This window comes from Artibeus jamaicensis, unplaced genomic scaffold (assembly GCF_021234435.1).
Source record: "Artibeus jamaicensis isolate MK-2021 breed Jamaican fruit bat unplaced genomic scaffold, CSHL_Jam_final contig_466, whole genome shotgun sequence".
In the NCBI taxonomy this organism is placed as follows: domain Eukaryota; kingdom Metazoa; phylum Chordata; class Mammalia; order Chiroptera; family Phyllostomidae; genus Artibeus; species Artibeus jamaicensis.
Genome location: NW_026521844.1, coordinates 16,212,157 through 16,233,267, shown reverse-complemented (window position 1 = coordinate 16,233,267; position 21,111 = coordinate 16,212,157). Strand labels below are relative to the sequence as shown.

At 42.3% G+C, this 21,111-nt stretch overlaps 1 protein-coding gene, 2 non-coding genes and 2 pseudogenes across 4 annotated transcripts in view; 3 read left to right on the top strand and 2 right to left on the bottom strand.

Annotated features, from left to right (window-relative positions):
* The window catches only part of PLOD2 (procollagen-lysine,2-oxoglutarate 5-dioxygenase 2), an 89,926-nt gene extending 78,037 nt beyond the window's left edge, over nucleotides 1-11,889 (bottom strand). For both annotated transcript variants that reach the window (XM_037142382.2, XM_037142389.2), the window contains exon 1: nucleotides 11,658-11,889. In XM_037142382.2, coding sequence (XP_036998277.2) covers nucleotides 11,658-11,766 — 109 coding nt within the window. In that variant the 5' untranslated portion in view covers nucleotides 11,767-11,889. The remainder of the gene's footprint in view (nucleotides 1-11,657) is intronic.
* Nucleotides 3,253-3,803, top strand: LOC119047068 (chromobox protein homolog 3-like; annotated as a pseudogene).
* Nucleotides 6,973-7,079, top strand: LOC119047093 (U6 spliceosomal RNA). Its single transcript, XR_005082078.2, has one exon. It is a non-coding gene; the product is annotated as a U6 spliceosomal RNA (small nuclear RNA).
* Nucleotides 11,890-19,964: 8,075 nt separating the features above from the next.
* On the top strand, nucleotides 19,965-20,081 carry LOC119047075 (uncharacterized; annotated as a pseudogene).
* Nucleotides 20,082-20,200: 119 nt separating this feature from the next.
* LOC119047090 (U6 spliceosomal RNA) lies at nucleotides 20,201-20,303 on the bottom strand. The gene has a single exon (XR_005082071.2). It is a non-coding gene; the product is annotated as a U6 spliceosomal RNA (small nuclear RNA).
* Nucleotides 20,304-21,111: the final 808 nt, after the last annotated feature.

Below are 21,111 nucleotides of genomic sequence, written 5' to 3'. Positions count from 1 at the left end.
TGGAGCAGAAACTGGGCCTGGAGTGTCTTTTATTTGTCTTCTTTTGTTTTCCTATTTTTCCTCCAGGTAAGGCAATTCAGAACACAGACTAGTCATTGAATCAACACTTGCTGAACTACATTTTGAAATAGTTACACTTCAGAGTATTACACAATGGGAATTATTCTTAGTATATATTTGTTTCTAAGAAGTTCGGACACTGTTACCTTTAGAGAGTAAATGAACTGCCAGAGAAGTTTTAAAGTTTAGTTAATGAAGTAAATGTAGATTTATGAAAAAATAAAAATCCATGAAAGCAAATGTAAATTACAGCTCAAAACCAAGAATTAAAGCAATACCAACAGACTTATAGGCAAAAATACATAAAAACTTTCACCCACGAAACAAAACATTGTCTAATGGCTACGGATATGCTGACAGGTCCCTACAAAAAGTACACAAACATCTGGTTCTCCTACGTCTTGGAAAACACTGTTGGGTTTCTCCTCTACTGCTTACACGCAGTACTTCTCACAACAACACAGGGTTGTTTCTTTTTCCCCAACACTGACCAATTCTCCCACCCTAACTGGGTATCCTGCAATTCCATTCAATTCAACCAGAGTTAGTGCAGACCCCACAGGTTAAGGTCTCAGGCCCGCAAAACTGCTCCTACTTCAGATGCCAATGACAAGTAGTAGGTCCTCGGTTATCCACAACTTCCGTATGACTTGGTTGCAAATCAGAGGTTCTCAAGACCCCCTCCTCGGGTTCAATAATTAGCTGGAGAGGCTCACCAGAAGGCAGGAACAGTTTACTCACTATGAACTGTTTTATTACATAGGATGTTTTAAAAGATACAAATAAAGAGCTAGATGAAGAGATACACAGAGAAGGTCTGAAAGAGTCCTGAGTGCAGGAGCTTTTGACCCCATTGAGTTGGGGTGCACTATGCTCCTTGATTACAATTGTATTCAACACCCCAGAAGCAAACACCGTACTTCAGAGATTTTCACAGAGGCTTCATCATGAGGGCCAGAACAAATATTAACCTATTTTCTAACCCCTCTCCCTCTTCAGAAGATGGTGGGTAGGGCCGAAAGTTCTAAGAATCTAATGTTGCTAGTAACCAGCCCCCATCCAAGAGCCTATCAACAGGTGTCTCATTAGAACAAAGGATGCTCCTATCACCCAAGAAATCACAAGGGTCTCAGCCTGACCAGTGGGGATCAGTTGGATGACCATCAACCCACAAAGTGAAAGGTCACCCATTTGATTCCCGGTCAGGGCATATCCCTGATTTGTGCACCTGGTCCCCAGGTGGGAAGTGTGCAAGAGGCAATCAACTGATGTTTCTCTCACACCCATGGGGTGTGAGAAACACACCTTGCACCTTGATGTTTCTCTCCCTCTTTTTCTTCCCCCTTTCTTCCCCCTCTCTAAAAATAAATAAAATCTTTTAAAAAAAATTACAAAGGTGTTAAGAGCCATGTGTCTAGACCAAATATTAACAAGAACTGGGAGCAGAGACCAAATATAAAATCTGTATTCTTTCACAACCTATTAACACCTATCTACCCACGGACTTCCCAGACACTAAGCCTGAAGAAAGAGCTGTCTGTGTAAAAGAAAGTGGTGGGAAGCGAGGAGTGGGATGGAAGGAGGGAGGGAGAAAAGCTGAGCAGGACGCAGAATCTAGAACTCCCCAGGATGCCAGATACGCAGGTCTCTATCTAAAGTCAGAGGAAAGGAAGAACTCTGTGTCTCCACTTTGTAAGCCTGTTCCTTTCTTTGCTTTGGTGGTTTTCCAGTTGCAGGGTTTTTGTTTTGCCCTTGGTTACCTAGTAAAGTCACTGTTTAAAAAAATTCCAAACCTGTTTAAAGGAAACGAAGAAGAAAAGGAGAATTGTCCTTCTCGAGACAGGGCTGACAGGAATTTCAGAGGGTCTGGACCAGCAGGGCCCTCTGGTCACAGTCCTGGCACCAACTGCCAGCCAATAAAGACCCAGCAGCCTCTGAAGACAAGGAGCCTGTGAGCTGACTGGAAAATCCCATCAAGGGTCAGGGTTGCCCTCTGCATAACAGCTCTTTAAGACTTCCCAGGTGATTGAATTGGGACATTTTAGCCTGCCTGCAGACTGTTAGCTACCTTCTTAGTTTTTACGAAATTATTTAAATTCTGTATTTGCTGAATTTTTTCTGAGATGCTAAAACAGTTGCTGGTATTTAGTACACTCCTAGAAGCAGGAAGAAAATGATTACATGTTTAAAGAACCAGTTAGAGAAAACATTTAAATTACCTAAAAGCAACCAGCTCCCTTCTTAGCCCAGCGTATTGCACCTGTAATTAGCAACCAAAGGCCCCATGAAAGTTTGGCTTCAAACCTGCAAAACAGACCAGTCAAAGCTGGCGCCTTGCGGATGGGACATGGGCTCTGTGTTGGGGCTTGGGGGTCACTGGAATTAAGAAGTATAACTTCTGGCACATTTCCTAAACAGTGTCCCAGAATTAGAAACCCAAACCGCCTGGACTCCGCCAACGTCTTCCACTTGCTGCCGTGCCTGCAGAGGTGAAGCCGTGTGGCAAGATCTCCTTAGAGATTCAGTGTCTGCTTGGAGCCCTTGAGTGTCTGGGACTGACTGAGGGTGAGAGTGGTAAAACTGCATGTGTTTGAAAGTCCCTTGGTGCCCTAAGAATCTTTACCAAATGGTGCCCACAGTACAGAGGGGCAGAACCAGCACTTAACATCAGAAGCAAACCCTCTGTCTCTCTCAGGAAGGAACTCTACATCATAATAGAGGTAACTAGAAAATACGTCCAATTCCTTTTAAAATTCCGAGAATGTAACCCTAAAGAAAATGAGCAGATGAGCCACTAATGTAATAAACGCCAGGATGACTTATGCATACAAACTAAAAAAAGCAATAGTAAAATCAACATAACAATCAAATGAAATTCAATTTTAACTTTGGCCCACTTTGGAAACTCAACCTTGTTTGTTACAAAAACCTCTGTTGACCACTTAGCCGTTCATTTTAGCTCTATGTCCTCCAAAACACTTATTTAAATGTAAAGTTTTATATGGTATGCTTACAGTAATAAGCATGTTCTTTAAATTACGCTGAAATTTAAATATAAGGTTTTTTTTTCATTGCTAGTGAAAATTTTGATTATAAATACAGGGGTAAATATGAGCCCAGGGAGACGCCATGTACTTGGGGTCCGGAGCAGCACGAGACAGTGAATAACAGCTCTTCAGCTCTGCAATAAAAATGGCCTCCAATAAGACTGCATTGCAAAAAATGGGAAAGAAACGGAATGGGAAGAGTAAAATAGTTAAAGAGGCAGAGCCTGAAGAATTTGTACTGGAAAAAGCATTGGACCGACGAGTAGTGAATGGGAAGGTGGAGAATTTCCTGAAGTGGAAGGGATTCACAGATGCTGACAATACTTGGGAACCTGAAGAAATTTAGACTGTCCAGAGTTAACTGAAGCACTTCTTAATTCTCAAAAACCTGGTAACGAAAAAGACAGTACGAAAAGAAAGTCTTCATCTGACAGTGAATCCGATGATAGCAAATCGGAGAAGAAAAGAGATGCCGCTGATAAACCCAGAGGCTGTGCCAGAGGTCTGGACCCTGAGCGAACGACCGGTGCCACAGACAGCAGTGGACAGTTAGTGTTTCTCATGAAATGGAAAGATTCAGACGAGGCAGACTTGGTGCTGGCAAGAGAGGCCAATGTGAAGTGTCCTCAAATTGTAATCGCTCCTTATGGAGAGAGACTAACTTGGCATTCTTGTCCAGAAAACAAAGCCCAATAATTGTTTGCATTGCTTTTTATATACATTTATGTATATGTAGAAACCTGGGTCTTGGATTTTTTTATTTATTAGTGTGAAGAAATAACTACATTCTAATAAAAATCAAGTTTGAGTTAAAAAAAAAAATATATATATATATATATATAAGGCCAGCTAAGAGGGAGCAGATAACCAGACATAGCAGACAATGCCTGTCTGGGTGGTGACAAAGTGTCCACGTCCCTCAGAAACTTGCCCAGAAACGGTTACTTCCTTGTCAGAAGAGTAAAAGGTCAAAAAGAACAGTAACAGAAAAGATTTCACTGTTGACTGTGCTTGAAATAAAAGCAAAGATTGTCTGCTAACTATTTAAGGTTTTCTCCCTAATTAGCCCTGGCTGCTGTGGCTTGGTTGGGCGTCCTCCCGCAAAGCTAAAGGTCACCAGTGATTCCTCGCAGGACCCAGTGCCTGGGTTGCAGGCCAGTCCCCAGCTGGGGTCCACGCAAGGAGCAGCCGACCTTTGCTTCTTTCACACGTCCATGTTCCTCTCCCTCCCTTTCTCCCTCCTGTCCCCTCTCAGAAAATAAGTAAAATCTTTTTAAAAAGTAATAAAATAATAAAGCTTTCTCCCTAATAAGACATTTGATTCTAAGCCTATACAAACAAAACTTTAAAGCAAATTTCTTATAGCAAAATAGAAACAGTAAACAAAGTATATTTCTAACCTAACAAATCAAGCATTTTTCTCACTTAATTGCATCTCCTTTAAGAAATTAAGGAAATGTATCCATATTTCAATGGGAATAAAAAATGATTGTTATTTTCCCCAAACTGCTACAGTGTGCTACTAATAAAATTAAGGCCTGAAAAATGTTTATTAATCAATCTAGTAATTAAATACGTAAATGTAGCAACCTGAATTGAATTTTTTAAATTAAGATTTACATGTAAAAACAAACTTTCCTCTTTAACACACAAAAGAAAATATGTAATGAAAATCTTTCCCCTATGTAGAAAAATAACATACCTCTGCTCTTTGATTTCTGTTTTAAAGTTGCCCTGAATGGGGAACCTTGAAAGTTTTTTGATGCCACCGTGTTTTTTCATTATAAACAGTATTTGTTTATAGTATTTGAAGGGGCATTCTTGTGACCCAGTTACGAGGGTAGCAATCAGCGTTGCACCACTAGACCATCCTCAGTAACAACCACAAAGGCAGGGCCAACAGACGGGCCTTAAGCTAGTAAGTGGTGTGAAGGCAACACCGTAACCACCGCTCACCATTTCTCCTGTTCGGGTAACTATTTCTTGGCTAAAATCTCAAGCGGTCTGGAAATTAGTTCTATTACTTCAGTAAGTACACAGCACATGCAAACTAGTAAAATATAGTAGAAAAAAATCTGTCACTTCAAAAGCAACCAGTTTCTCAGTTTAGCATAATTTATAGCAAACACTGAAGAATAAAAATACTCATTGATAAATGTGCTAAAAATTTCTTCCCAGGAACCTAGCCACAAATGTATAACCCAGTTCCGAGATCAGATTTCTGGAACACACACAAGCTCTGAAGGAGAAATATGCATCTCCTTTCCAAATGGCCATTGGTGTGTTTTATTCATTTCTGATCACAACTACATTATTCACACCAAAGTACATGTCTAGTTAGCAGTAAGCTCCGTGTTTGAAATGTTGTAACACAGAAGCTCTATATTGGAATTCAAAGGTCTAAAATGAAAAACAGACCTCTGCAAAAGGTACAACTTCACTAGCAATAAATACAGTTAACAATGCTGCGTGATATACAGAAAAGCTGTTGAGAGTTAATCTTAAGAGCTCTCACCACAATGAGAAAACGTTTTCCTTTTTTTTCTTTTCTTCCTTTTCCTTTTGTCCTATCTATATGAGAACATAGACGTGAGCTGAACCTAATGTGGTAATCGTTTCACACTGTATGTAAATCAAACCATCAGGCTGTGTACCTTACACTTTAAAAAATAAATCAATTAATAAAAGATACGTCAAATGCCCAGGGCCAGCTGCTACTGTCCAGAGTCCGGCTCTTTCCAAAGGAGCAGTAGAGGTGCATGAGCCACAGCTGAAGCGGGAATGTTACATCCTATGGCAGGAGTTGGCAAAATTTTCCTGTACAGAGCCAGAGAGTAAACAATTTAGACTCTGAAGGTCACACAGTCCCCACAACTACGCCACTCTGCATTATATCACCAAAGCAACCACAGCCAATATGTAAATGAACAAACGTGGCTGTGAGCCAATAAAACTTTATGGACCCTGAAAATTGAATTTCACATAATTTTCACATGTCACAGTATATTAGTTTTCTTCTGCTATTTTCCAACTATTTAAAAATGTAAAAACTGCCTTAGCTGAAAAGCTTAGTTGGTTAAGAGTACTATTAAGATACACCAAGGTGTGGGTACAGTCCAGGTCAGGACACATACAAGAATCAACCAATGGCCCTGGATGCTGTGGCTCTGTGGGTTGAATGTGCAGCCTACAAACTGAGGGAACACCAGTTCAGTTCCCTGTCAAGGCCCACGCCTGGGTTGCAGGCCTGGTCCCTGGCTGGTGGCCTGTGAGAGGCAGCCGATGAGTGTTTCTCTCACACGTGGATGTTTCTTTCCCTCTCTTTCTCCCTCCCTTCCTATCTCTAAAAAATGTAAATAAAATCTTTTAAAGAATCAACCAATGAATGCATAAATAAGTGGAGCACGTTGATATCTCTCCCTCTCTCTCTCTGTCTCTCTCCCCCTTCCTCTCCTGGGAGCCCCAGTTTGTAACCCCTGGCCTAGGGCACAGTTTGCCTAAAAGTTTGTGCCTATCTCCCCACCCCAGACTATTTACATAAAGTTACAAAGTCTGTGCTTTCTCTTTTAGCAATACATTCTTTCTGCTTCTTTAGGTCTCAAATGACCAGTCTGTTGCTTTCCCACAGGCCCTAAAAGTGCAACAGAACAATGAAGAGCTCAAGAAAGAGGGTGCATGGCTAGAAGAAAGGGCACAAACCCCTCTGGAGCAGCTCTGCAGCTATGTGATCTTCTGCACACATAAGCACTCCAAATCTCATTTCACCATGTATAAAAAGAGGATCGGGGTATCCAACCACTGGAATGCATTTCTGAAGGTGACTCAGAAATGAGCAAGAAAGGTACGACAAAAAATAAAACATGGAGTGCTCGCTCCAGCAGTGCATACACTAAAATTGGAGCAACACAGAGAAGATTAATATGGTCCCTGTGCAAAGACAAGATGCAAATTTGTGAAGCATTCTGTATTTTCAACCAAAGTGTGTTTGTGCATGTGTGTAAAAAGCACCATGGAGAAGAGTTGCCAACTACAATTCAGACACAAGACCTTACCTGATGCCTCACTGTAAACTGCTGGATCATGGTGGTGTATAGGTCCCCAGGATAGAGAGAGAAAGCTCAGTGAATTTCATTAAAATCCTGGGAGAAGGAGCAGCTAGCAATCTTACTGACTGCATGCCACTTTTCATGTTCCTCTGAGTGCGTCAAAAACTTAAGAAAAATAAATTGAGACTCTTCTTTGTGACCAAAAAACAGGGAAGGTACTGTGAAGAGCACAAAGATGAATAGGACTCAGTCCTTCCTTCAAAGAATTTATAATTTATTAAACATAAACATCTATTATACAAGGCAGTTATGATTTGTATAAACCAACTGCCTCACGAAGTTCAAAAGAGAGCCAAACAAAAGATAGTAGGAGGAAGAATTTCCTAGAAGCTAAATTTAAACAGAATTTTAAGAACAGGCAGACAAAGAAATTTGAGACTACAGTTGTCCCTCAAATCTGCAGGGAATTAGTTCCAGAACCCTCACAGACACCACAATCTGCGGATGCTCAAATCCCTTGCATAAAATGGTGTGCAGCAATGTATGCAAACTATTTCCAAAAATTTGAAAATAAAATCAGTCTTTTCTTGTGCAACAAACAAACAAAAAAAAATGTATGAAGTCAGCCCTTTGCAACCATGGATTCCCACCTGCTGATGAAAAAATATTGTTTTCAGTCCACAGTCAGTTGATTCTGAGCACGTGGAACCCTTGGATATAGAGCCCATAGATAAGGAGGGCTGACTGTACTATAGGATTGTAGGATACGAGGCTTCTTAATGCTACCAAACGTTACTAAATTGTTCTCCAAAGATGTCGTTCTCTCATCAACAGTCTGAAAGTTCTCATCCTTACAACACTTAGTGTAATCAGAGTTCATTTTAAATGCTTCAGCCAGTACGATGGCTAGAAAAGGGTATCTCAATTTAATTTTCATTTCCTATCCTAACACTGTCCAGAGCTGTTTCATACATCCGTGTTTATACTGTGAAATAAAAGGCACAATCTGTTTAAGGATAATAAGATGTGTGTGACTGGAGCCCAAAACCAAGAAACTGCACAGAGAACAGACTCTCTCTTCCTTCCAGAGGTTTCTCCAGGACCTTGCTCTTTCTCTCCACCCCATAAATTGCCGGTTTACATCAGCATATAGGGATAAACCTCTCCTTTCCTCCTTGAATGGGCCAGAGTAAATTAAAGAGTTTGTAAATGAACATGGTTGAAAAATACTGGTCTTGACAGAAACATCTGAAACCATTTCCTCCATTTTTGCCCAGAACTTGGTTTCTGCCCAATTTATATTATGAAATAGTCAAGGTGCCTTAGAAAACACACAAAAATGTTGATTCTAGTCTGGAGACCTGGTTGCAAATGCTTGACAGGAATATAGCCACTCTTCTCCTCTCATCTGAAGGGTAGAAAAGTACAGGAAAGATAAACCAAGGTATGAACCTGATTTTTTTGACACTCATTTAGGAGGGTGTTGCCATGAAAGCCCCCATGGGGATATAATTTTATGGTAAAATTCCTGTAAATAATTTTGAGAAAAATTATTATTTTTTTAGATTATTTTCCATGCTAAGAACAACAAAGTGGCAACCAAAAAGAAATAAAAACAGCATGCAGCAGAATGCTCAGTGAATATAACAGAAGCAATATTCTCAACTCTGGTCAATACACAGCACCAAAGCTAGGAAAGAACTATATTCCAAATTCTGATTATTGTAATTCAATTAGTACATTCCCCACTATAGTGGAAAAACAGAAAATCACTATAAATATTTGCTTTTGAAAAAGAGTTGCTATTATCATTCCAGTAACACTAAAAGCTACATTGCTTTAAATACACAGAGATTTGTCCCCTCCAGTCATTTTCAACCCCTCAGGACACACTGGGCCAATTTTCATTTTGAGACAGTTTTCGTTCTCATGCCTGGAGGAGGGTGCTCCTGGAATTTTAGTCGGTTGAGGCCAGAGGTGCTGCTAAGCACTTCAAATGCATAAGACAGCCTGACAACAAAGAATTATTTGGCCAAAATGTCAATAGTACCAAGAAACTCTGAAAACCACTTTTGATATATTTGATCAGTCACAATACCTTCTCCATACACTGGGAAAATCTTTTTTGTGTGTGTTTCAGTTGTGTTTTTACCTTTCTTGGAATAATAAAGCATGACATGCCAAAAATATTGCATATCTTCTTCCACCTTCAATATTAAAATGGCTGCACAAAAATTCACCAATTTTGATTAAGTCTTTTTTAAATGCACGCCAATGTGACAACTGTCACAATATGATCTAACAAAACTGTTTTGAATGAAGTTAAAGACAAGTAAGCACTACTAGAGTCTAGCACTACTAGACTTTTTGGCCAACCCAATACATAAATAAAAATTTCCAATTTAGTACGTTTCACTTGAAATATGTTAGGGAGAATGAATATAGTCCAGGATTCTAGCCATGTTATCAAGCAGTGTTCCATCTATATATATTAGCTTATCACATCTACCTACACAAAAATTCATGATCAAACTGGCTACTGCTGGCTCTACCTATTACAAATTAATATTTTTCCTGCATTTTGGTAATAACTGATTTCCCCAGGTCTACCCACCAAAACCAACTAGTCCTCAGATTTCACCAGTAGGCTTTATGTAGTCATTTTCTAAGGAAATCATTCACATCTGAAATTCCCTTTTCTGATGTTACTACAGTCCATTAAAACTTTATCGTCCAGCTCCATGAAACTCAAAAGCCAAAGAGGGGAGGGAAAGATGATTTGGACTGTAAAGTTAAAGGCAGCAAGGAATAAATGCCTCCTATAAAAAGGGTGTTGGTGATTAAATGAAATAAAATAGACAAAGGCTGAAGAAGTTCCTCTAAAAGTGCAAAGCCATTAGAGGTTATTTTATTTCCCACTAAGATTCCTTGGGTGTTTAGAAAAGAAAGTCATTTTTCTAGTGAATTGTTTTTAATGTCTCCATTTCCAAGTTTGTGGAAGACATTTATTTACTTGGCTGTGTTCTAGCTATTACACTAAAAGAAAAGTTTAAAGTTATGGAAAAAATCAGTTCACATTTAAAAGAACCACAGAGGATTTAGAAATCTATGTCAGCCCTGATCAGGTAGCTCAGTTGGTTAGAGGATGCTCCCAGCACTCCAAGGCTGCAAGGTCCATCCACAGTGAGTGAGAGCACATACAAGAAGCAACCAACGAATGCATAAACAATTGGAACAACAAATCAGTGTTTCTTTCTCTCTCCCTAAAATGAATAAATATTTTTTAAAAAGAAATTCATTTGAAACTATCACATATATCTGAAAGAAAAAGCATCGTGTTAACTGGGAGAAATCCATCTGAATGCTGGTTTCTCAAGCCAACAAAGTAGGAATGTAGAGAGATGGGCAGCTTAGCCACTGAGGTTTTCTGAAACACTTGAAGACGTAGACAAAACTACTGCTACATGTTTTAGCTAAGCTCTACACCAAAAGGTCAACTTCAGAGTGTAAGCTTGAAATAGAAATGTGTGTCTTTGTGTTAAGCACAATTCAAGCAGAAAAGTGCCCTATGTACTTACAAAAAAAACGCCAAATGATCCTAATTTTTTTTTAAAAAGAAGTATAGTAGGGCATTTATATGCAAGACATAATTTCAGGTAATTCACACAGTTAAAACACAAAAATGGAAAACTCCAAGGACACCTCATATGTGGCAAATGGCAGCAAAATGTGTTTAGGCAAACGTGTGGTGAGACTGTCTTTGGCTAAATGTAAAAAGTTTGTTTTACATGAACTTGACCAGACTATTAACTGCAGTCCCAGCTTCTGAAAACAAGAACCGGCACCAGGTTTAGGAAAAGAGTGGCTAGGGGAAGAATCTGTGTGTCCACAGCTTCCCCTCTAAATCCCTAAGGAGGAAAGCTGCTGCCTAAAGGTATTGGGTAACTAGGCAGCCTTACTGAAAACAACCAAGGTCTTGAGCGTTGTTTTTGGCAAGAGTTAGGTGTTACCGGCGGCTTCCTGGGGCGCTTGGAAGGAATGTGTCACCATCAATCAGAAAGTACACTGAGCCCCGTGTTTAGGTCACAGAAGGAGCACTGCCTTGTCCAACACGGATAAATCACGCTAACTCAAGGAGGAGAAAGGAGAGTTGCAGGAAAGGTGTTGGTACCCAGTGTCCTGCAAAACCAAACGGGAACCCAGACTTGTACAGTAGGAAAACTCTTGCGCTGTCAGGTTACAGAGAACTCCGGAGCCCCGGAGGACCGACGCTCCCACTCCCGTGGGGACTAGCACTGTGGTCCTGGGGCGGAGGGGCAGTCCACCCCACTCTCATCATCAGCGGGCTTGGGAATCCTCAAGTCTGCACGCACCTCTGCGATGCCGGGGAGGGACGAGCTCCCGACCTACTCCCTGGCAAGCCCCGCGCCCAGTGCTGAAAGATGAACAAACTGCCCCCTAGGACGAGCCTCACGGGAAGGGGGCGGGTCGAGGGAGTGCTCACCTGTGGGGATGCTGGAGGGCTTCTCCAAGTCTGTACCTAAGCAGGGTTTCCAGAGCTGGATGACCAGGACCAGCCATAGGAACTGAGGTTTCACTACGCACACCCCCATCTTCGGCCCAGGGAGGGCCCGCACGGGTTAGGTCACCCGCAGACCCAGCAGCTGAGAACTTCTCGCGAGAACCCGCAGAGCCCCCCGGTTCCGCCCCAGACGGGGACTGCGGCCGGAGCAAGCGGGCGAGCGAAGTGCGCGCAGCTATCCCGCACCCTGAATCAGGCCGTCGCGGAGGTGCACTGGGCACAGCGAGCGAATTATAGGCTCCCCGAGTGGGAGGTGACAGGGCGGGCGGGCCGCGCCGCGCCCCGACTATTGGCCGCAGCTGACCCGGCGCGCCGCTGCGTGCGGCCTTGCGGTCGCCTCCGCTCGGCTTCTCTGCCCCACGTCTGGGTTTGTTTGCTCAACGCCGGCCTTTTTAGGGAACTGTCTGCGGCTACGTGTAGAGGCTCACGCAGGGATCTGGCTGGTAGCGGGAAGCATGTACTTCAGTTTGGGAGTGGGCCTGGGAGAGCGGGGAGGAGCCGCGGGCGTCTGCGGGCGGGCGGGCGGCGCTCCCCCTCGCTTACCTCTGCTGCCCCAGCCCCAGCCGAGTTCTTTCCATTAGCCTCCAAGGGTGAGACGTTTCCCTTCTCTGGGCTTGGATACTACCCTGTGAGAAGTGGCTGAAAATCCTCACCAACGTAGGTTGAGTGGCACCTAGCCAGACTCTGGCATTGAAATGGATCTCCTACCCCCACCCCTGTTAAACGCAGGGGTCACGTTTCTTCACCCAGCAAAACAAAGGCTCTGTTTTTGTTACTCTAAACTGAAAGTTTTTATTCTCCCGTGAACACTTCTTCCTCTTCCTCCAGTGCCAGGAAAGCCATCGACTCTCTCCAGTAATGGCTTGTAAATCCCGCGAAATTGGAGCCCAGCGGTGTAACCTGGGGCTGTGCCTTACAAGATCGCCCTTCAGTCCACATGGAAAATTACTTTCGGAGATGTCTCAGCCATCTCTCGGCTTCTTGGCGCGTCCTCCCCTGCTTGCAGTTTTGACTCCTGTCTAAGCACATTTCATTTTTCCCTATTCTCACATTTTAGCTAATCCAGTATTTAATCTGTTAAAATGAGCAGGGCAAAATACAAATTAAGGTGAAAGCGTGAAGATACTGCCTCACGTATTTCATGACATGAGCTGTATTATGGGACAAGAATCAGAGTGGCAATATGGCAGTATTTTGTAATCTACTGATTTGAGCCAATACCCTTTCCAACTCTGAACCTTTGAAGTAAAAACAAAAAATTATTGAAAAAGATATATTTCATTATAATTACATTTTGTCTACAATTAGCATGATATCTAGATAAGAGGAGCACTAAATGGTTGCATAAAAAACAGGTGGAAAAACCTGCAAAGAAATGTTCCCTGGGGTGTGACATTTTAGAAAAAGAATCATTTCCTGTGCTCAGAACTAAGCCAGTTGTTAACTGTGTTTTGAAGGTTTGGTCTCAATATTTTAAAAGGAAAATTGGAGAAAGTTCAGAGAGGAATAAGAAATAATTAGATGGAAAGTATGACCTGTGAGAAGAATGAAATGAGGTTGATTCAGCCCAAAGAAGAAAAATCTAAGAGATGGATTCCTTCATAACATCTTCCAGTGTGTGGCCAGCACCACTCTTTAAAACTAGGCAGTAGGCAAATAATATTAGTCCTTTGAGTCTGAGGGCTCTACTGCAAATGGCTGGTCTTTTGGCCAGATCTCTGCCTCCAAAACTCCAAACTTGTCCACTGCACCTGAATTCTGCCAAACTCCTTGAACTGGACTTCTTGTTTCCCTGGTTGACCTATGTCTTCAAGAACTTGCATGGTTAGAACCTAGCTTTCTGCCTTCCTTCATGACCTCATGCACATTTATAGACTCTCCACATCACATGTGTGTGTGTGTGCTTCTACTGCAAAGTCTGCCAATCATTGCAGGTTACCATAACACTCACCATTTTGTTTTGAGTCACAGGTCAGGGCTGTAAGAATTGTGTAAAGCAAGTTTTTCTTTGGGGTTTTCAAAATAGCCAGACACATGTATCACCATCTGAAAAAAGCCCCAATTCTGAAATAAAATTCTTCCTGCCTTCTTGTATTTCCAGCTGTCTGCTGAATATCTCTCCTTGGACATTCCACTGGCACAAAGTCCAAATGTCTTTTAATTCATCAAATCCAAATCCCACTCAGTTCCCTCATCTCTATTAATGATACTGCTGCTCTCTAACTCACATGGCCCCGCTACACACAGAGAACTTAATACCAAATCCTGTTCTTTTTTCCCTTCACATTTTCCCTCCCTCTGTTTCTTTCCATGCTCACTGCCACCTCACTAATGCACTTCTGAATATACCTTAACTGTGCTATTTGAATCCTCTCCTCCTTCCTGTACACGCTCCCTGCCCCCAGTGTTATAACATTGGATACCACAGCTAGATTCATCATACTCAGATATCCTTTTGATTACTTCATCCCCATATTCAAAGATTTCATACAGAATTTGGAAACAATTCAAACTCCTTAATGTAAAATTCAAATTCCTTTGCTATCAAATGTAATCACTACTACCTATATCCTATATCCAGCCAATCCGGTTTGTTTTATCTCCCACAGGCTGCCATTTTTTATTCCTTAGAGTTTGGGTAATAGTCGCTGTCTTGAATTGGGTTCTTCCAGCAGCCAACCCTGTACTAAGACTTAAAGACCAGCAGTTTGTTGGGAGTTTGAAGTAAAAGGGTAGTTGAATGTGAATTGATAAAGGAAAGGGAAGTTAGCTGGTAATGGGTGCCTTGTTAAATCTAACATGGTAGCTGGCTAAAGTTTGCCTGGTTCATGTTATCTATCTAAAAAGCTTTTCTCCAAACCTGTCCTCCTTCTTGCATTAGGCTAACTTTGGTCAGACTCAGATACCACCTCCTACAGGAAGCTCAACTTGAGTGCCTCCCCTACCCTAGGCTGAAGCTGGCTTAGATGTTCATGTTCCATGCTTTCTAACTCTTTAAACAAACCTCTCTAGGGTTTTTTGGACAGATTTTGTTAGTTTGTTCATTATAGAAGGGCAATGAGGGCAAGGTCTAATTTTTTGCATTATTGCATACTAAATGACTGGCACATAGTAGCATGTATTCACCCATATGTTCATTTAAAAACATTGTGTGCTGGGGTGGGGTTCGGGGCACTTCCTGTCAAGATCGCTGCATAGGCGGACATGAGTCTCCTCTTTGTACAACCACATCAAAATTACATCTAAAACATAGAACAACCATCACTCAGAAACTTCAGAAATCAAGTTGAATGGAAGTCTGATAACTACAGAATTAAAGAAACCACATCCATTGAGACTGGTAGGAGGGACACAAACATGGCATAAACTGGTCTCTCACTCCATACAGTGGCTAAAAATTCAGGAGGGAATAAGAAGTCCCAGCCCCACCACAAGCCCCCTAGCCCAGGGTCCCAGTGCCTGGAAGATAAGTCCCCACAACTCTGTCTGAAAAAACCAGTGGGATTGAGTCAGTGGAAGAAATTTCTGGAGCCCCAAGCAGTCCCTCTTTAAAAAAACCCACACGCGCACTCACCTACTCAGACTCATTCCCTCTGAACTCCAGCTCCAGCTCCAGGGTGGCAGCTTAAAAGGCACCAGAGACATACTGGGAGAGGCTAAAGGGTCTGACATTGGAGTAAGCAGAGGCCATTGTCCCTTTTGTGACTCTCCCTAACAGAGCCAAAGCACTGGCTGGCTGTTGCCATATTTTGGACATCACCAACTTGGATAACACTGATCCGGATCCCCCTTGGAGATCCCCAGAGATTCCACCACACCCAGCTTATAGGACCACCCAAGCTGCTTTTCCATATGGATAACTGGTCTTGTATCTTGCTTCACAGCTTCCTAAATCCTATCAACCAAGCAATGGCTGGCCTGAGTGAGCTCCAGGCTGGGCACTAGCAGCAACCAGATTAGTTTCACAGCTTGGCTTCACCTGGGAATCTCCAAGCCCAGTACAAGTAGCAGCCTTCTCAGATTGCTTTATAGCTCAGGAAGAGTGGCCCTGGGCAACACACAGGTCGGGGCTGGCCTTGGCCCGCACCACCCAGGAAATCCCACGGCCAACGCACCCAGTGGACAACTACCACCACCACAGAGTACCACCACCCTGACCCTGCACAGCTAATAGGGGTGCACAGTCATCTACCCTCCATGGAGGGTAGAGGTTGGTGATCAGTGGTCACAGCCAGTCCTTGCAGCTGACTGGCCTGAATAAATTTCTCCCATTAATCTGCCAACAGCAACCAAGTCTCAACTACAAAAGGAGGGTATATTCAGCCCACACAGAGGTCACACCTCGAGTACCCAGCTTGGGTGATAGAGGAGGCTGTGCCACTGAACCCTACAGGACACCTACTACATTAGGCCACTCTACCAAGACTCAGAGTCAAAGCAGCTCTACCTAATACATAGAAACAAACACAGGGTTGCCGCCAAAATGAGGAGACACAGAAACCTGGCCCAAATGAAAGAACAGATTAAAACTCTAGAAAAAGAGCTAAATAAAACAGATATAAGCAATCTATCAGATGCAGATTCTAAAACACTAGTTATGAGGGTGCTCACAAGCTGAGTGAGGAACTCAGTAGCACAAAAAGGATCCAGTCAGAAACAAAGGATACACGAATTGAAATAAAGAACAATGTACGGGGAAACAATAATAGAATGGATGAAGCTGAGAATTAAATCAATGGTTTGGAACATAAAGAAGCAATAAAATAACCACACAGACAAGAAGAAAAAAGAATTTAAAAAATGAGGCTAGTATAAGCAGCCTCTCGGACAACTTCGAGAGGTTCAACACTTGCACTGTAGGGGTGCCAGAAGGAGAAAAGAAAAAGCAAGAAACTAGAAGTCTATTTGAAAAAATAATGAAAGAAGACTTCCCTAATTTGAAGAAAGAAATAGGAAGAAATAGACATGCAAGTCCGGGAAGCACAGAGTCTAATCAAATTGGACCCAAAGAGGACCATACCAAGACACATCATAATTAAAATGCCAAGGGTTAAAGATAAAGAGAAAGACTTACAAACACCAAGAGAAAAACAGATTATCTACAAAGGAGTTCTCATAAGACTGTCAGCTGATTTCTCAAAAGAAGCTTTTCAGGCAAGAAGGGGCTGGCAAGAAATATTCAAAGTGATAAAAAACCAAGGACCTAAAACCAAGATTTCTCTATCCAGTAAAGCTATCATTTAGACTGGAAAGGCAGATAAAGTCCTTCCCAGATAAGGTAAAGCTAAAAGAATTCATCATCACCAAACCCTTATTATATGAAATGTTGAAGGGACTTATTTAAGAAAAGAAGATAAAAAATATGAACATTAAAATGACCATAAACTCACAACTATCAACTAAATATAAAAAAATAAAAATAGCCCTGGCTTGGCCCTGGCTGGTGTAGCTCAGTGCATTGAGCATGGGCCTGTGAACCATGCGATTCAGGTTTGATTCCCAGTCAGGGCACATGCCTGGGTTGCAGGCCAGTTCCCAGCAGGGGACTCACGAGAGGCAACCATACATTGATATTTCTCTCCCTCTCTCCTTCCCTTCCCCTCTAAAGATAAATAAATAAAATCTTTTTAAAAAAGAGTAAAAAAAAAAATTGCCCTGGCTAGTGTGGCTCAGTGGATTGAGTGCCGGCCTGTGAATTGAAAGGCCTGTGAATTGACCAGTTTGATTCCTGGTCAGGGCACATGACTGGGTTGCAGGCCAGGCCCCTAGTAGGGGTCCCCAGTAGGGGTCATGCAGGAGGCAGCCAATCAATGTCTCTTTTCCTCTCTTTCTCCCTCTCTTTCCCTGTCTGTAAAAATGAATAAATAAAATATTGTATTAAAATATTCTTTTACAAAAAAGTAAATAAAAACAAAAACTAAATGGACAACCAGAACAGAAACAGAATCATAGGTTTAGGGATCATTTGGAGGGTTATCAGCTGGGAAGGGGGAAATGGTGTAAGGATCAAGAAAAATAATTGGTCCGAACAAAATATACAGGGGGATGTTAAGAATAGCATAAGAAAGGAAAAAGACAACTTACACACATGACCCATGGACATGAACTAAGGTGAAGGGGGAATGCTGGAGGGAAGGTAGGCAGAGGGAGCCAAATAGAAAAAAATAAATGGGACAACTGGAATAGCATAATCAATAAAATATACTTAAAAATAAAAAACATTGTGTGCCTACATGCCTACATCTTTAGCACTATTCTAGAGTCTGGTAAAACAAATATATCAAAACAAATCTGTTTTTATATAGTTTTTACTCTTAGATAATGAAGGAGATAAACATATAACGGTGAAAGTGGTAGAGAGAAAATAAATCAGGAAAGTTAACTGCAAAGAACCAAGAAGGTCACTGAAACTTTGATGCAGGTCCAAAAGGCCTCACTGAGAAGGGGATGCTTAAGAAAAGACCTGAAAGTGGCGAGGGAAAAAAGTGGTTTCTGAGGCCAGAATATATTGGGAGTGTTGGAACTGGGCCAGGAGGAAATGAGCAGGAGTTCACTGCCTGTAAAATTAGCAGGAGATGAAGCCAGAGAGGTAAAAAAGGAGGGGGGGGGGCGGAATAGACATATAGCAGTGTGATTCCAGTAGAGCCTGGTAACAACTCTGGCCTTGAGGACATTAATGTAAGTGAAATAAGCCAGTCACAGAAGGACAAATACTGCATGATTCCCCTTACAACTGAAATAGCCAAACTAACTCATAAAAGCAAAAGATAGAATGGTGGTTGCCAGTGGCTGGTGAAAGGAAGGCAGAAGGAGCTACTCATCAACAGGTACAAAATTCCTATTATGCCAGATGAATAAATCCTAGATCTGCTGCACAACAGTGTGTCTTTAGATAACAATAATGTATTAACAACACTGCAGAGGCTGTTCCTACCACAAGTGAGAGAGAGAGAGAGAGAGAGAGAGAGAGTGCATGCACCATTGGGATGGTTTTAAGCAGAGAGCAGTGACTTGATCTTACGTAGTGTTTGAGACAGTCACAGAGTCCAGATGCTGGGTTAGACTAAGACTAAGGGACATGCATGGGAAAATTAAACACAAGACCTGAGACCACCTTGGAGGTTAATGCAGTGGTCCAGAAGATGAGGGTGGTTTCAACCTGTTTGGTAGAAGTAAAAGCAAGTCAGTTTCTAAATAGACTTTGAATGTAGAGCCAGCAAAATTTGTTGGAATGAATGTGGGTGTAAGAGTAAATATTCAATGAATATTTGTTGAATGAATGAGAGATAAAGCCTCGAGAACATGTGTTAATAGTTCTGGGGATGGAAAGGGAGGGAGAGGTTAAATGAAATAGATAAGAAGGGAAGGCAAACAGCCAAGAGCTAAAACTAAGAGAAAACAGACCCTTGGGTTGGGCGGAAGGGGAGGGGCACAGTGGAGGGAGGGAGTAGGGACTGGAGGAGTCAGCAGAGCAGAATGATAAAGTTAGGCAAATATAATTCTGTAGAAGAGAGACTTAGGAAATAAGAGGAAGCACAAGAAAAGGCCATTGAGGATAAGGATTTGAGATCAAAGTCTTAGTTAGATGGGAGCAGAAACCACACAGCTTGAAAGACACAAACTGGAGAGAGAGTGTGGGAGACACTGAAGCAGAGCCTCCACTCTGTGACTCTTCCTTCTCAATGAGGCCTCTCCTGACGGCGTCAGTGGGTGGCCTTTGAATTGCAGGTGAGGAAGTTTCCACCAAGGGGAAGGCACTGTCTACCCAAGTGTATGAGGCTTACAGCATACTCTGTGGGTCTCAGCACTTTTTTCTTTAATTTTTAAAGCAGAACTTGAAAGGAACAATTTCCAAGGTGACTTTTTCCAAGAGTAGGGTATCCAAACAAAATTGGTATGAGAAAAATAAAAGTGAACTGCTTAACATATGGTAAGCAAAATATGTTTCTTCACCCAATTTATGCCAGGGAGGCAAAATCTCAAAATGCTCCCTAGGATAACAGTTTTGCAGCTTCTTCTATGCATTTGAAATTAAGAAATGGATATAAGGAAGAACACAGGAGGGCAAGCGCAGGAAGCAAGGTGAGGACTGTGTTATAGGATAATTAAGATTATGTGTTCTCTTGAGGGTGGTTATGGTTTACCTCAAAGGTGTGTTAATCTAGATGCACAGAAACAATGCACAGGGCTTGCTTAAGGCAAAGATACCCCTCTTATTAAAGAAGTTATCTGCATCCTTGATAGACCTTCAACAATCTGACATTACCCTTTTCGTTTGCACTAGGATGTGAAAGAAAAAAATCCCTGCTCTTTGTGGCAACGCGGATGGAATGAGGGACCAAACCTGCAGAGAAAGGAGAAAAAAATGAGAAAAAATAAATAAATTATGCCTGGGATGTGACTACCCACCATGACCTGCCTGCTTCCCATGGAACCCCATTTTTCTTTTAATTCTTTCTTCATTTAAAAGTGTGGAACACTTCACAGATCTTCATGTCATCCTTGTGCAGGGACCATGCTGCTCTCTGTGCTGTTCAGGTTAAGTGTGTGTGCTGCCAAAGCCAGCACTAGGACCCCCCACCTTTTTTTGTCACTCACACTGCCTAGGTAGATCTGAATTGTGAAACCCTGTACCTAACAAAATTATGTCAGTTGTACAACTAAATTCAGCCAGATCCAAAGTAAGAAGAGCAAGCCAGGGCAGTGCCAAGAGCCAGAGAGCATCCCGGAGATGATCCTAACAGATGTGTGATGACTAGCTGTGCTGATTTGGATAGAGCTGTCTAGGCTGTGAGTCACTCCAAAAGGTTAGCAGAAGTTTGTGGCTTCTGCACTGTCTTCCAAACACATTTGACAGAAGTTCCAAGCCATGACACATTTTACCGAAATTCCAAGCTATGACATATTTGTTGGTGTTAGAAATTCGCAAGAAATAGAGGCAGGAGGAACCAGATGATCTGATCCAAGTGCATTTATTTGATGCTGTGCTTACAGGCAGGCTGATGGGCAGGCTGAGTCTGGATCGAATGCAGCCCCTGGGGAGGCAAGAGTGCGGTTTTTAAAAGAAAACTCATGGGGTTGTGTGGGGGGTAGGAGAGGGGTTAGTCTCTTGTTCTTCTGGGTGGGTGCCTCAGCCTTCCAGGATGTGAGCCGGGACAATGGGTTAGGTAAAGGGCCAGGCTGTTCCCAGGGTCAGTCTGACCACCATCCATTGTGTCTGGCGCCGGATGTCTATTCTGCATGGTGAGAGTTTCGATTAAGCCGCGGGCTATCAATTGAGTTGGGATAACTGAGTCGTGTGCAGTCCAGAGGGCTGGGAAACTGGCCTGACCCCTTTCAGGTGGAAATGTGACACCAGTATGACATTATGATTAAC